The 13,191-nt window shown below is 40.7% G+C and overlaps 1 protein-coding gene across 1 annotated transcript in view; it reads right to left on the bottom strand.

The window, feature by feature from the left end:
• mical2 (microtubule associated monooxygenase, calponin and LIM domain containing 2) overlaps window positions 1-13,191 on the bottom strand; it is a 200,815-nt gene that overhangs the window by 2,328 nt on the left and 185,296 nt on the right. The window contains exons 34-35 of the mRNA XM_062967705.1: window positions 11,416-11,515; window positions 9,706-9,779 (exon numbers count right to left, since the gene is read on the bottom strand). Coding sequence (XP_062823775.1) covers window positions 9,743-9,779; window positions 11,416-11,515 — 137 coding nt within the window. The 3' untranslated portion in view covers window positions 9,706-9,742. The remainder of the gene's footprint in view (window positions 1-9,705; window positions 9,780-11,415; window positions 11,516-13,191) is intronic.

The following is a 13,191-nucleotide window of genomic DNA, read 5'->3' as shown; positions in this document are numbered from 1 at the left end:
GAAACATAAAAGCTTCCAAATGTTATTAGACTGGAATTCCCATTAACTCCAGCCACCAGAGCCTAAAGCATGAGATGCTAGGAGATGCAGTTCAATCATATTCAGAAAGTCACATATTCTACCATTGCTTGAACCACTTGTGAGAAAAATGGCCTGTGTGTGCACATGCCTTCAAATCACCTATCGATTTAAGGAGTCTCCATGAATTTCGTAGACTTTTTTCAATACGAAGCCATATAAAGCTTCAGTCCAGGATATCAGAAGGACTGTCTCTCCTTCTATGAGTCTACCCTGATTTTGAGAAGTTAGAGAAGAGGGGGACACATCTGGGGATACAACAGAGGCAGGGCCATCTTGTTAGTTGCCCCAGGATTTTGGACTCCCCTTTAATGGAGGCCACAGTGGTTCCCTCCTGCTCTCTTTCCATTGACAAATAAAAACTTGCTTATTCTAGTATGCTTATTGTAATTGACTGCAAGGGACAGATAATGGTTGCATTATTTGGTTTTGTTTTTTGCTTTTTCTTATGTCTTTCAATTAATTGCAATGGTTTTGACTTTTAAGGGGGTTAATTTTTAAACACATACATGCAGAGCTTATATTTTTGTATTCTTTTACGTCTTTTAATATTTTGTAAGCCACATTGAGTCTCAATAGTGGAGGAAAGGTGGGATGTAAATGATAATGATGATTTTCCTCATCCCTGCAATAAATATTATATTGCTTTATATTTTAGTGTGCTAAAAGAGGGCTTTATAAGAACCCATTTGCTCATTCATTTAAAACACATCAGAAAGAAAAAGGTCTCCTATATATGGATGTACAGATAAGAGCATTTCTAACGAGAAGGAGAACTGCTGCACAATCTGGACCCCTCTTCACATATACATTTTCTATATCACTAGCTGTACACCAGAAAAAATGAATAAATCAGACTAGGATGGCAGAATCTGAAACACTTAAACAATTTGTAAACTTCTTTTCTTTTAGAATAATGGAGTCCCATTTTTTCCAATAACATTTTTAATGTGTATGAGCAAGGGAAAGCACGAAGTGCATCTAGCTGTTTGGAAAGTTGTTTGGAGCTGGCTAGAATGCATGTCAGGCTATTAGGAATGTATAGCTATTGTTAATCACAGCCAGTGTTTCGGAAATGACTCCGGTATTATTCACTAGATGGTTCAACTTCATACTGTGAAGTAAATATCACATTTCCCATGTATTTATTAATATTTACATAAAAAATCCATGCATAATGTGAGCACAATAAAGCTGCCTGTATTTATGTCTTAATACCCATTGATCTGTGCACTGGAGGGGAATTGTAAGGAATGGTAATTTCACATATATTAATTTATTTCCATTCCATCTCTTTTAAATAAATAAAACAATCTTAGACCATCCCCAAAGCTCCATGTTTTGCTTAATCAGTCAAAAACACAAATTGATATGTGTGCTTGTGCATGCAAATACACATACACACCCACCCTCAAACTTTTGTGATGATTCATTTTTAAGCCTATCCCAGTAGTTCAAATCTGTTACCAGATCCGTATATCCTAATAGATGTCAGAAAAGAATGAGGATGCTGGTGCATTATTATAGCATCTGAACTCAGCTACATTCAGTGTTTTGTCTTCCAATAAGCTAAAGAAGAATCAAGAGTTTCTTCTGTGGCTTCTCAAGCTCATCAAGGAGGAATCAAAGCAGCATGCTTTCACTGTTGGATCAGGATATCCCAATAAATAAACCACAAATCCTTATCACCAAAACTGACATGTCTGAAGAGGATAAGAGAAAAGGGCTTCTTGGTGGCTGATCATGGAATTTCTTACCACATAAGACTAGGTTGGCCCCTCTCCTTTCTGCAACAAGTATTTTTTTTTTTTGATTTAGGCAGGAGGGGTTTTTAATAAGGGTGCAATTAAATATTTTAAAGCTGGTTTGATTTAGGGTTTTAAAGAGATTTCAAAAATACAGGTACCTTTGTACTACACATTGTTTTATCTGTGTTTTGTATTTAGTATTTATTGTAGGCAACTTTCAATCCCGCACAGGGAGTAAGGGGAAATACATTTTAAATAAATAAATAAAATCTAGCATCTCTTATTGCAAATGGTAAGAATCAGGCAGAGTGCACTAGCTAGCGTTCATGCTCAGTTATACCAGGTTTGTTGATACACCCGCAGTCCTCTGTCTAACTCTGATTTCCAAACATAATTGCTATCTGCAATCAAGGTGTAAATGCAGCAAAGGGAATTATTGGGTGGGAGTGCTTTCTAAATAATTTCTAAATAATGATTAGCTGCTTCTAAATTCAGACATTTTAAAAATGAACAAGAAAGAGGGCCATTTTGGTGGTGGCCCTGTTGCTCTGGAATTCCCTCCCCAAAGAGGTACATTCGGCCCCCTCATTATTGGTCTTTCGCCAATATGGAAGCAAGACCAACAACACACAATAGCAGCTTATCTCAGTCAAACAAGGATCACATGGGCAAAGACTTCGAGCTCTGAGACGTTTAGTTTAACGTTTTAATGTTTTAGGACAACTTCAGTGGCCTGAGGCAGAGGGATCTTAATGATCATGATTTCTGTGATCATTTTAGGCTTATTCATATTTATGTAATTTGTGTTTTATGCAAAATGATGTTTTATTGTTTATGTCAGGTTGGGGGATGATGGTTATCTGTATTATGTAGTTTTGGTTTTTTTCTATTTTGTTCGCCACTTTGTTCATCCATGGGAGAAATGAAGGATAAAAGTAAATAATAATAACAACAACTATTATTATTATAATCACTTATTTCAGTAGCTGTGCACACATTAGCCAGAATCCAATGATGACATTTTACCAGTGCAGAACCTGTTGAATTGGGCCTGGAGGTGAGAATCATCCAGTCAGTCATCCATACGTTGCTAGACTGCAACTCCCAACAGCACAAACCAACATAGTTCATTGTGAGGAATGCTAAAAGTTACTGTGACGGCGCGAGTGGCGCCATCTATATGTCAAACTATAAGTTTCAAGATTTGAATTGCTGTATCATGCCTGATTTTGCCCTTACCCTGTAAATGTAGTTGGATTGGTTATTTATATCTGTCAATCAATGTTGTTTGTACCTGTTATATTGCTCACTCAGCAAAACTGTTTGGCTCCACCTCTTCCTGGAGTAGGACTGTGTTTCCTCCTTTTCATTCCACTCTATCGGATGGACGTGAAAGAGAGGCTTGGCTCTGAAAGCCCTTCAAAAGTTACCTCTCAGCACCAATTCTGAGGTTCTTACCCTTGGGACTCACACTTCATGTTCAGGGCCAACCTGAACAACGTTGAGGAGTCTCAAGCGCCTTCACATCAGTCCTTTGGCAACAGAGGAAGACTCTTGTCTTCAGTTATAGGTCATTGGACTGAGGCTGAGTTTGCTCCGGCATTCACAGCCAGAGAAAGAGGGATCTGGACAAGCTTCATGGACTTAAACAACCAAAGACTGTAATGTATATTTTCTTTTACCCCCTTTGTGAACAATAAACCCAGTTTTTGAGTTATCTACAGAGTTTTGGTCCTTGGGAGTTCCAGTTTCCCTAAAGGAGGGCAAGAAGCAATCCCCTGGGGAAAGATGTCACGTCCATGCCTCTTTCACTAAGAGTACAGCCCCAGGCGCGACGGCACAGTGCTGAGAGGACCCTTCTTTTCCAGCAGTGCTGAGAGGACCCTTCTTTTCCAGCAGTGCTGAGAGAAGCCTTCTTTTCCAGGAGTACTGAGAGAGGAGCCTTCTTTTCCAGAACTGCTGAAAGAAGCCTTCCAGAAGTGCTAAGAAGGGGAAAGAAGGAGTGGAAGGGCCTTGAATTTGCCAAGCCCATAGTCTCCTAAAGATAAAGAAGTCAAAAGAAGCCTGCCTTTGCCTTCAGAGGGAAGCCCAGCCTTCACAAAATTGAGACATTTGCAAGCTTTCCCGCTCTTTTTGCATCTCAAGCCACCAGCAAATTGCTACATTCAGCTCTTGCAGCTGCAGCAAGTTCAAGCCTTCTGCAAAGTTGATACATTTTGCTAGTTTTCCCGCCCTTTTTGCATCTGAAGCAAGCCTTTGCAAATTGAGACATTTGCAGCAAGATCAAGCTTTCTGCAAAGTGGATACATTTTGCTAGAAGCCAAGCCTTTGCAAAATTGAAACATTGGCTAGGTTTCCCGCCTTTTCTGTTTCCCAAGCTAGCCAGCTAATTGCTACATTCAGCTCTTCAACTGCAGCAAAATCCAGGTTTCTGCAAAGTAGATACATTTCTCCAGAAGCCAGCCTTTACAGCAACCAAGCCTCTTCCAGAAACCAGTTTGCAAAGCAATAAATTCCAACCTTCTGCAGTTCCTGCCATTTTCTTCAAAGCCTGCTGCAAGTTTATGAAAGCCCAGGCTTAACTTCTCAGTTAAGCAGCTGTTTTAATTGTCTTGTTTAAAGTATTGCATTGCCCTTTTGTGTGCCTTTAATTGTATAGTTATATAATATTGCATTTTGTACTGTTTGAAACTTGGGATAAGTTTCCTTTTGAATTACAGAATGTCAAGTCATAGCAATGAGATTTTGCAGACAAGGGTCAAATCCCCCCTTGTAGAAGGTGCAGAAGAAAGGGTTCAAGGCTCCCCATGTGTAAGCCTTAGATCCAGTCTGCTCAAGATTCCATCTAATGCTAGCCTTAAATCCAAGCATTCATCTAGGCATAGCAGTTCCTCCCAATCCACACACTCATTCATCAGTACTTCTTCCAAAGCAGCCCACTACAACAGAGAGGCTGTCCGTTTGAAAATTAGAAAAGAGGTTTTAGAAGCAGAGGCGTCTGCAGAAATGGCTAGGCAAGACTTTGCCTTCAATGAAGAGGAACTCCTCCTTCAACAGGCTAAAGCCAAGCAGAAACTGCTTCTAGCACAGGCCAGGGCCCAGAGAGAAATAGAGCTTGCAATGGCTGAAGCCAAGCAAGATGAACTGCAACGGGATCTAGATCTGCTTCAAGTAAAAAGAGACACAGCACAAAAGATAGTCAGAGCTAACATTCTAGCCAAAGCCCTATCACAGGAACTAACCCAAGAAAACCTTAGTTTCCTGCCAACACAAGAGCCTACAGCAAAGGTTTCAGCACACCTGCAACTGGCACCACCTGTAGTGCAGAGTCATATCTCCTTTTGCCACCTTGAAGATCGCTCATCTGTTCCAGTGTTCGCGACTTCAAGGCCAGCCCATTCCTCAGAAGTACAGCAAAGCACGGCCGGGAGAGTGCCATCTCTGTCAGAGTCCATTCCTGCACTTAGGCCTCAGAGATACCACCTGTCTACTTGGGAACGAAAGGATGACGTCTTTCAACAACATCCAGATGTCCATTCAGATTGGCAAGGCATGGCCGGGAGTGAACCACCACATTCATCCCTGCATACCAAGTCAATTCTCCCATCGCTGAAGATGAAGGCTTCAGAGGTGCTGCCTGCCAGCAATCTGCTGAACCCAGCATCGCCTACCATCGAGACAAGATGTGTTCAACCGAAGAACATTGACTTCGTCGGGCCACATCACACTCCTCAGATGTACCCTTACACACTGGAGTCTCAATTGGGTTCCCTCTTGAGAAATCCAAGAAGAGACATCAGAGACAAAGGCGTCCAGAAATTCACTGACCGACCGGATGACTACCTTCTGTGGAAAATCACCTTCATGAGGGCCATTCGAGATTTCAAGCTAGAAGCGGATGAAGAACTGTCCCTTCTTATGGCGTGGCTTGGACCCAGCTCAGCCGAGCAAGTAAAAAGACTTTATGCTGCTCATGTAGCAGACCCCCAAAGAGCTTTGTCCACAGCGTGGTCTCGCTTGGACCAGCGCTTCGGTGCGAGCACTGACATAGAAGCGTCCCTCATGGATCGACTCAACAGGTTCCCATCACTGAAGATGAAAGATTGCAAACAGTTTTGGACTTTAGTGATCTTTTACTAGAGCTAGCTTCAGCCAAAGGAAATCCAGAGCTGCCAGGTTTAGCATGTCTGGACCAGCACACGTCACAGAGTGCCATCCTCTGCAAACTTCCTTTTCCTCTTCGAGAAGCTTGGGGGAAACAGGTGTTCAAGTACAAAGAGGAGAATGCAAATGTATACCCGCCCTTCACTTTTTTGGTGGATTTCGTCACTAGAGCAGCCCGTGAGAGGAATGACCCTCAGACAGGTCTTCTCGCTTTGTACCAAGACCTAAAGCCTGAAAAGACTTCCAAAGAAGACAAAGCCCAGGGCAAAGATTTTAGAAGGAACCTGAGTGTCAAGATGACAGACGCAACTCCTGCAACTTCTGCTCAACCAGTCAGCAACAACACCATATCCTGTCCCATTCATCAAAGGCCACACAGCCTAGCTGAATGCAGAGAGTTCGCAAAGAAGCCTTACAAAGAACGACTCCAAATAATTCAAAAGGCCAAGGTGTGCTTTAGATGCTGCGGCACCACTATTCACTTCTCCAAAGACTGCAAAGAAAAGGTTAAATGCCAACACTGCAACAGCATCAAGCATTGCTCTGCAATGCACAACTTCGATTCCCCTCAATTCAAAGCAAAGTCAAATTCTCCTGCCAAAGAAGAAACCAAAGAAGACCAAACGCCTACAGAACCTCAGGTAGCCCTCAAGGCTCCTGCGGTTGCCTGCACCAAGCTTTGTCAAAATAGCCACAAGCCCAGGATTTGCCACCCAATCTGCCTGGCAGAGGTGTATCCAGACAAGCAGCCATGGAATAAGAAAAGGGTCTACGTCGCCTTGGATGCCCAAAGTGACGCATCTCTTGCAACCCCAGAGTTCTTCAACATGTTTGACCTTCATACAGAGACAATAGAATACACCATATCCACTTGTTCTGGAAAGAATAAGATGAATGGCAGAGTTGCAACAAAGTTCAAAATCTCGCCTGTCGGACAAAAGGTCAGATACGATCTTCCTGACCTTATAGAATGCAGCCTGATTCCCAGGAACAAAGAACAGATAGCCACGAAGGAGGTGGTACAAGCCCATCCTCATCTCAGAGGTATTCAAGACCTAATTCCAGCTTTGGACTTAGAAATAGACATCGTAATGCTTATCGGTGCAAATTGTCCCACACTGTTCCGTGTTAGCAACCAGATTGAAGGTCCTAAGGGATCACCCATGGCCCAGCAGTTGCCTTTAGGATGGACGGTGTTAGGCCCAGTCTGCCTGAACAAGATGTTCCAGCCTGTCACTAAAAGGCCTTCACTAATGCAAGGATGTGCCAGCCACATCTCAGTTTGCTGCCAGGGAGTAATGCCAGATTACTCTCCCATCATCGAAGTCACAGAGAGAGATGAGCAAACAGCCTTCTCTAAAAATGAACAGAAGTTCCTTGAGATGATGAACAGCCAAGTCACTCAAGTCTCTGAAGGTAATTGGATAGCACCTTTACCTTTCAAGCCGGAAAGACCATCTCTACCCAACAACAGAGATGTTGCCCTTCATCGTCTCCTGTCCTTAAGAAGAAGGATGCTAAAAGATCCGAAGGTAAAGACCCAGATCACCCAGTTTGTGGAAGACCTCTTCAGAAGCAACTACGCCAGCATGTGTGCGGAGGGAGAAGAGCAGTGGCATTACATATCCACTTCAGAAAATCCAGCAGATGTGACATCCCGAGGAACATCAGCCGCAAAGTTGTCCAAGTCATCCTGGATCACTGGACCCAAATGTCTTCAAAATCCTTCCTTTCCAGAAAGCATTTCCGTGCCCAAAGACACTGAGTTGCCAGAAATTCAGTCCTGCAAATCTACCATCGATGCCCAAGACTTATCAAGACAAGGTTTAAATCCAGTCAAGTTTGAAAGATTTTCAAAATGGACTAGACTTCAGGCAGCCATTGCCAGGCTCATACATTACATCACTACAAAAAACAGTGGTGCAATTCAGCCCCAAGATCTTTCGAAAGCCTCAACAGTCATCCTGAGATCCACTCAAAGACAGTGTTTTTCAGAAGAAATAGCTTGTCTAGAAAGAAAAGCATCCTTGCCCAAAAATAGTTGTTTAAAGGACTTGAACCCCTTCCTGGACAATGAGGGTCTCCTTAGGGTTGGAGGTAGACTAAAAAGAGCAAAGATTAGATCCTGTGTTAAAAATCCTTTCATTTTGCCACACCATAACCACATAGCTCAGCTGTTGACACAGCATTTCCACGCAAAGGTTAAACACCAAGGAAGGACATTTGCTGAGTCTGCCCTAAGAAACAATGGGTTTTGGTTTGTTAGGTGCCAACATAAAGGTTGGAGATTTGGTGTTACTTAAAGAAAAAGATGCTCCTAGACACCAATGGGCTAAGGGTATTGTGTCAAAATTATATCCTAGTCTTGACAATAGAGTGCGCAAGGCCCAGGTTAGGGTCGTCTCTAACGAAAAGGTTTCTTTATTTGACAGGCCTATTAGCGACATGGTTGTGTTATTTTCACAAGACGTACAGTCTTAAAGTTATTAGAGTTAAAGGTATTTAACTCCATTTTGTTTAGATTTCCGAAAGTCCGGAAATCTAGGCCGGGAGTGTGACGGCGCGAGTGGCGCCATCTATATGTCAAACTATAAGTTTCAAGATTTGAATTGCTGTATCATGCCTGATTTTGCCCTTACCCTGTAAATGTAGTTGGATTGGTTATTTATATCTGTCAATCAATGTTGTTTGTACCTGTTATATTGCTCACTCAGCAAAACTGTTTGGCTCCACCTCTTCCTGGAGTAGGACTGTGTTTCCTCCTTTTCATTCCACTCTATCGGATGGACGTGAAAGAGAGGCTTGGCTCTGAAAGCCCTTCAAAAGTTACCTCTCAGCACCAATTCTGAGGTTCTTACCCTTGGGACTCACACTTCATGTTCAGGGCCAACCTGAACAACGTTGAGGAGTCTCAAGCGCCTTCACATCAGTCCTTTGGCAACAGAGGAAGACTCTTGTCTTCAGTTATAGGTCATTGGACTGAGGCTGAGTTTGCTCCGGCATTCACAGCCAGAGAAAGAGGGATCTGGACAAGCTTCATGGACTTAAACAACCAAAGACTGTAATGTATATTTTCTTTTACCCCCTTTGTGAACAATAAACCCAGTTTTTGAGTTATCTACAGAGTTTTGGTCCTTGGGAGTTCCAGTTTCCCTAAAGGAGGGCAAGAAGCAATCCCCTGGGGAAAGATGTCACGTCCATGCCTCTTTCACTAAGAGTACAGCCCCAGGCGCGACGGCACAGTTACAGTGTAACATAATCTGGAAGTCTACATCATTCTCGCTCCTGTATTAGTGGCTGTATATTTCCAGAGTCTATACAAGGATTGTTTCTAGTACATTTTTGTTGCATAACTCAAACAGTTGCACATGAAGTTGTGAAAGCATTTTCAAAATATCTTATGCAACTGTCTGCAGTGTGGTGTAATTCAATAGTAATGATTCTCATGCTCCTAACATCATTTTCTGGTCTGTTTAAATTCTCGCAGATAATGCAACAAAGCATCAAACTTTATTTTTAAACTGAGTGGACTTTAAAACAAAGCAAACCAACTTGGGTTTCTCTGGTGGGGACTTCACCAAATTATTCATTGTACAATGCATTTCTCTGTAATATGCTCAAATATTATCAATTATAAAGTACTTTTAAAGTCTAATAGATTTAATTTTCAAATTTCTTGTGTCATAGTCTATAAAACAACCAGTATATTGCTTACCACTAATTGCCATTTTTCTGTTTCAGCTCTTTTTCAGTCAGTTTTGATGATCTTCTAATTCCAGCTCTTTGGCTCTGAGCAAAATAATAACAAAGACTTGGCTGTGACAACTGATCAGTCCTCAGCATCCCCATTTGTATGAGATAAATTGTGATGTCAAGAGTACTATCTTTTTCAACAAGATTAATGTCCAGGGAAATTAGATCCATATGCTCAAATCAACCCCATTACCATTTATGCCACCTTCCACCAAAAAATGTACAGCACGAAGTAATGTGCTCTTTTGGCATGAAGTGATGTGCCAAAAGAGGTAACATACATGAAGAACAATTGCAGGATTGTTGTGAACTTAAAGAGAGATCTGTTAATGTTGCACATTGGAGAAAGGCTGGAACACAGATATAAAATAAATGAAAGTGAATGTGTTGTCTGCTGAATGTACTTCGATGTCTAGAATCACACTGGTGTATTTATAACCCCATAATTATGACTATTATCAACATGCATGTGTTATTAATATATTGAGTGTCTTTGTGTGTGTGTGACAACGATGACAAAGATATAAACATTTATATATACCTCTTAAACCATGACATGTAAAATGGACCACAGAGCTAACAAATACTATCTCAAGGTTTCCAGGCTATCTACTTTGTCCCTTCCAAAAACAAACTATAAAATTAATCTACAGCGAACAGGCAGTTGACAACTGAAATTAGTTTTGACATCCGAATGTTTGTTTTGGGCTTCACAGGACTTCTTACATCTTCCCTGTTCTACTGATTTGGAGACCACCTGGTAACAAAATTAGTAAGCAAATATCTATGTGTACAGGCCAATATTTCTAGTGCAGTAAAAAAAATAGCATTGTACTGTTAAGTTCTTCTGGTCCATTCTCTTGGTAGCCTCTCTCAACAAGGGAATTATTGAACAAAATGAGCTATCAGTATAATAAACTGCAAATAACATTATTACTTTTTTACTTCTGTTATATCTAGATCTTGTTTCTCCTGCAGAGAGGATACAGACAGTCCTGAGTGGTCTTTCACCCAGGAAGTTCAGAATAGTACAGCACTTTCAAATAATGCTCCTCCAATTCACTATTCACCTTCAGATATAACTTTCAGCTCAAATCTGTGGCGCTGTTCTTATGATTTATCATAAGCATGATCCATATTATTTTGAAGTACACTAAAGCTGAAACTGTATTATAGAGGAGGAGCTAAACCATTTCTACCCCCTCATAAATTTAAACATTTGCACACCCCTTTGTTTTTCAACATTTTGCAGCAAATTGCAAATCAGGGCTGTGCGTGTGTCTATTTTTTATGCTCGACCAGCATTACCATCTTTTTCTCTACAGCAGATTAAGTGTCTAAGGATTCATCAGGATTCATCACAGGTGAATGTATTTTCTGTTACTATAGTACATTGGGATCCTTTGAAAATATATATTTAAAACAGATTGTGGGATTTGAATGCATTTGCAAAAAACACATTCAGTTGCAAAGGACAATAGCATAAGAAGAAACAACACCCTGTGTCTCTGTTACACTAATGGTGATATGCTATGCAAGGCATAACACAAACATTTAGTTTAGTAATGGACATCTGCATGCACCAGGAAGAAAATTCTCTGCCTGGAACATGAACGTATTCCCCCATTTCTGACATTTTGTCACTAATGGCTAGCTGTGAGTTCCTACTTACATGAGCAACAGTTCTGATTCATAGCACATTAATTTATTCTTCTCCAATACCAGCTCAAACCATTCATGTAGCAGCTGAGTTTCATCTTGTGTGCTTGAATCTGTTTAAGATATTAAATATATATATGTATTTGCAAGACTGAGTTATCTTCCCCACAAGCATAAAAATTACACCATGCTGAGACCAAAGTAGTGTTTGCTAAAGTTTCTTCCTCTAAAAAAAATCCCAAATGAGTTAAGAATGCACTTGTAATCTGTTGAATATTTTGCAGTAGTCAAACATCAAATAGAAATCTAGGTTAAAGGATAGATTAAAAAGTTGTGTTTGACAGTTTTGATGCATCTGATATTAAGATACACCAATAATTATTCTCCATTTTGGTAATAATATATTTTTTAAATGTCTTACCCAACTCCCCTCGTGGCTCAAGGTGGGTTACATCACTAAAAACACATCATTTGCTATAACATTCTATAAAATACACATATTAAAACATATTTCTACAAAATGCATAATAAAATACACAGAGCAAAGCTTCAACACAAGAAGCAAGTTTAAAATTCATAGATAAAACTGGCTGGGTGGGTCTGCTGGAAGAGATAGATTTTCTGGCAGGTCATTCCACAGTCTTGGGGTGGCCAATGAAAAGGTCCTCTGGGTGATGGTTGCCAGTCGGGTTCTGGCTGGTTGGAGTAAGGGTCCCCCAGAGGACCTCGGTGTTTGGGACAAATTGTATCAGAGAAGGCGATCCTGTAGGTAAACTGGATCCAAACCAAATAGATTTGTTCTAATGTAAGATATAAGGTAGCAGATTATGTTCCATTCAGCCACAGCTTTTGGAGGTGTTCCCACTTCATTCCCCAGTCCTCTTAGAGAATGATAGGCAGAGGTCTTGCTCAGTCTTATGACTTGAGATCCCTTAACTAGAATGGCTGAAATTGAACAAGAGGCCCTTTTACATCTAAACCAAGAACTGTGTTGTTTTAAAGAAGATAAACTGAATGCATGACCCTCTGGGTGTATTGTATTGGTTCTGCTTGTTGGAGAAGCATATGGTACATTCCCTAACTTTGCCTTTATGCCAAAAGAAAACCAGAAGAACTGGATCATTTAGCTCCTTTTATGGATCTGCTGTATATGTTTACTATGGGATGCTGTGGATGTTTCCCTGGCACATATCCACACTGCACACTTACAATGGTTTGATTCCACTTTAACTGCTATAGTACAGCCAATGAAATCCAGAGATATGTACTTTGACAAGGTACTTGGAATTATTTGATAGAGAACTCTGGTGTTGTAGTTTAGGATAATGTACACCAGAACCCTTTGACAAAGAAGTCTAAATACCTCACCAAATGACATGTCCCAGAATTCCTCATTACTGAGCCATGACAGTTAAAATATCAAACTGCCACAATTGAACAGAGTGGAAGTAGCAGCAGAAGTAGAAGTCATTCTACTGTATGTGTTCATTTTACCATTACCACAGAATACATTTGCATATAATTAAACAATGTATCTGATAAGGATCTTGCTATCTTCCTGAATATATGAAAAAATCCCCATATATTATCATGTCTAAAAGTCTTCCAAATGTTCTCAATTCCAAATGACTGATTTTAAAGAACTGAACAGCAAGTGAAGAAGGCAGATTTTGGCAACATTTTGTTATTTTATGTATACAGTTCTGTTTGTTAATCATTCTAAGAAATATGCATTATTAGGGGTTAACTGCTTGCTTCGGGGATTCAGAACAAACTTGTCAGACATGCT

Source organism: Anolis carolinensis, chromosome 1, assembly GCF_035594765.1.
Source record: "Anolis carolinensis isolate JA03-04 chromosome 1, rAnoCar3.1.pri, whole genome shotgun sequence".
Classification (NCBI taxonomy): domain Eukaryota; kingdom Metazoa; phylum Chordata; class Lepidosauria; order Squamata; family Dactyloidae; genus Anolis; species Anolis carolinensis.
This window is presented reverse-complemented; position numbering and strand designations above follow the sequence as displayed.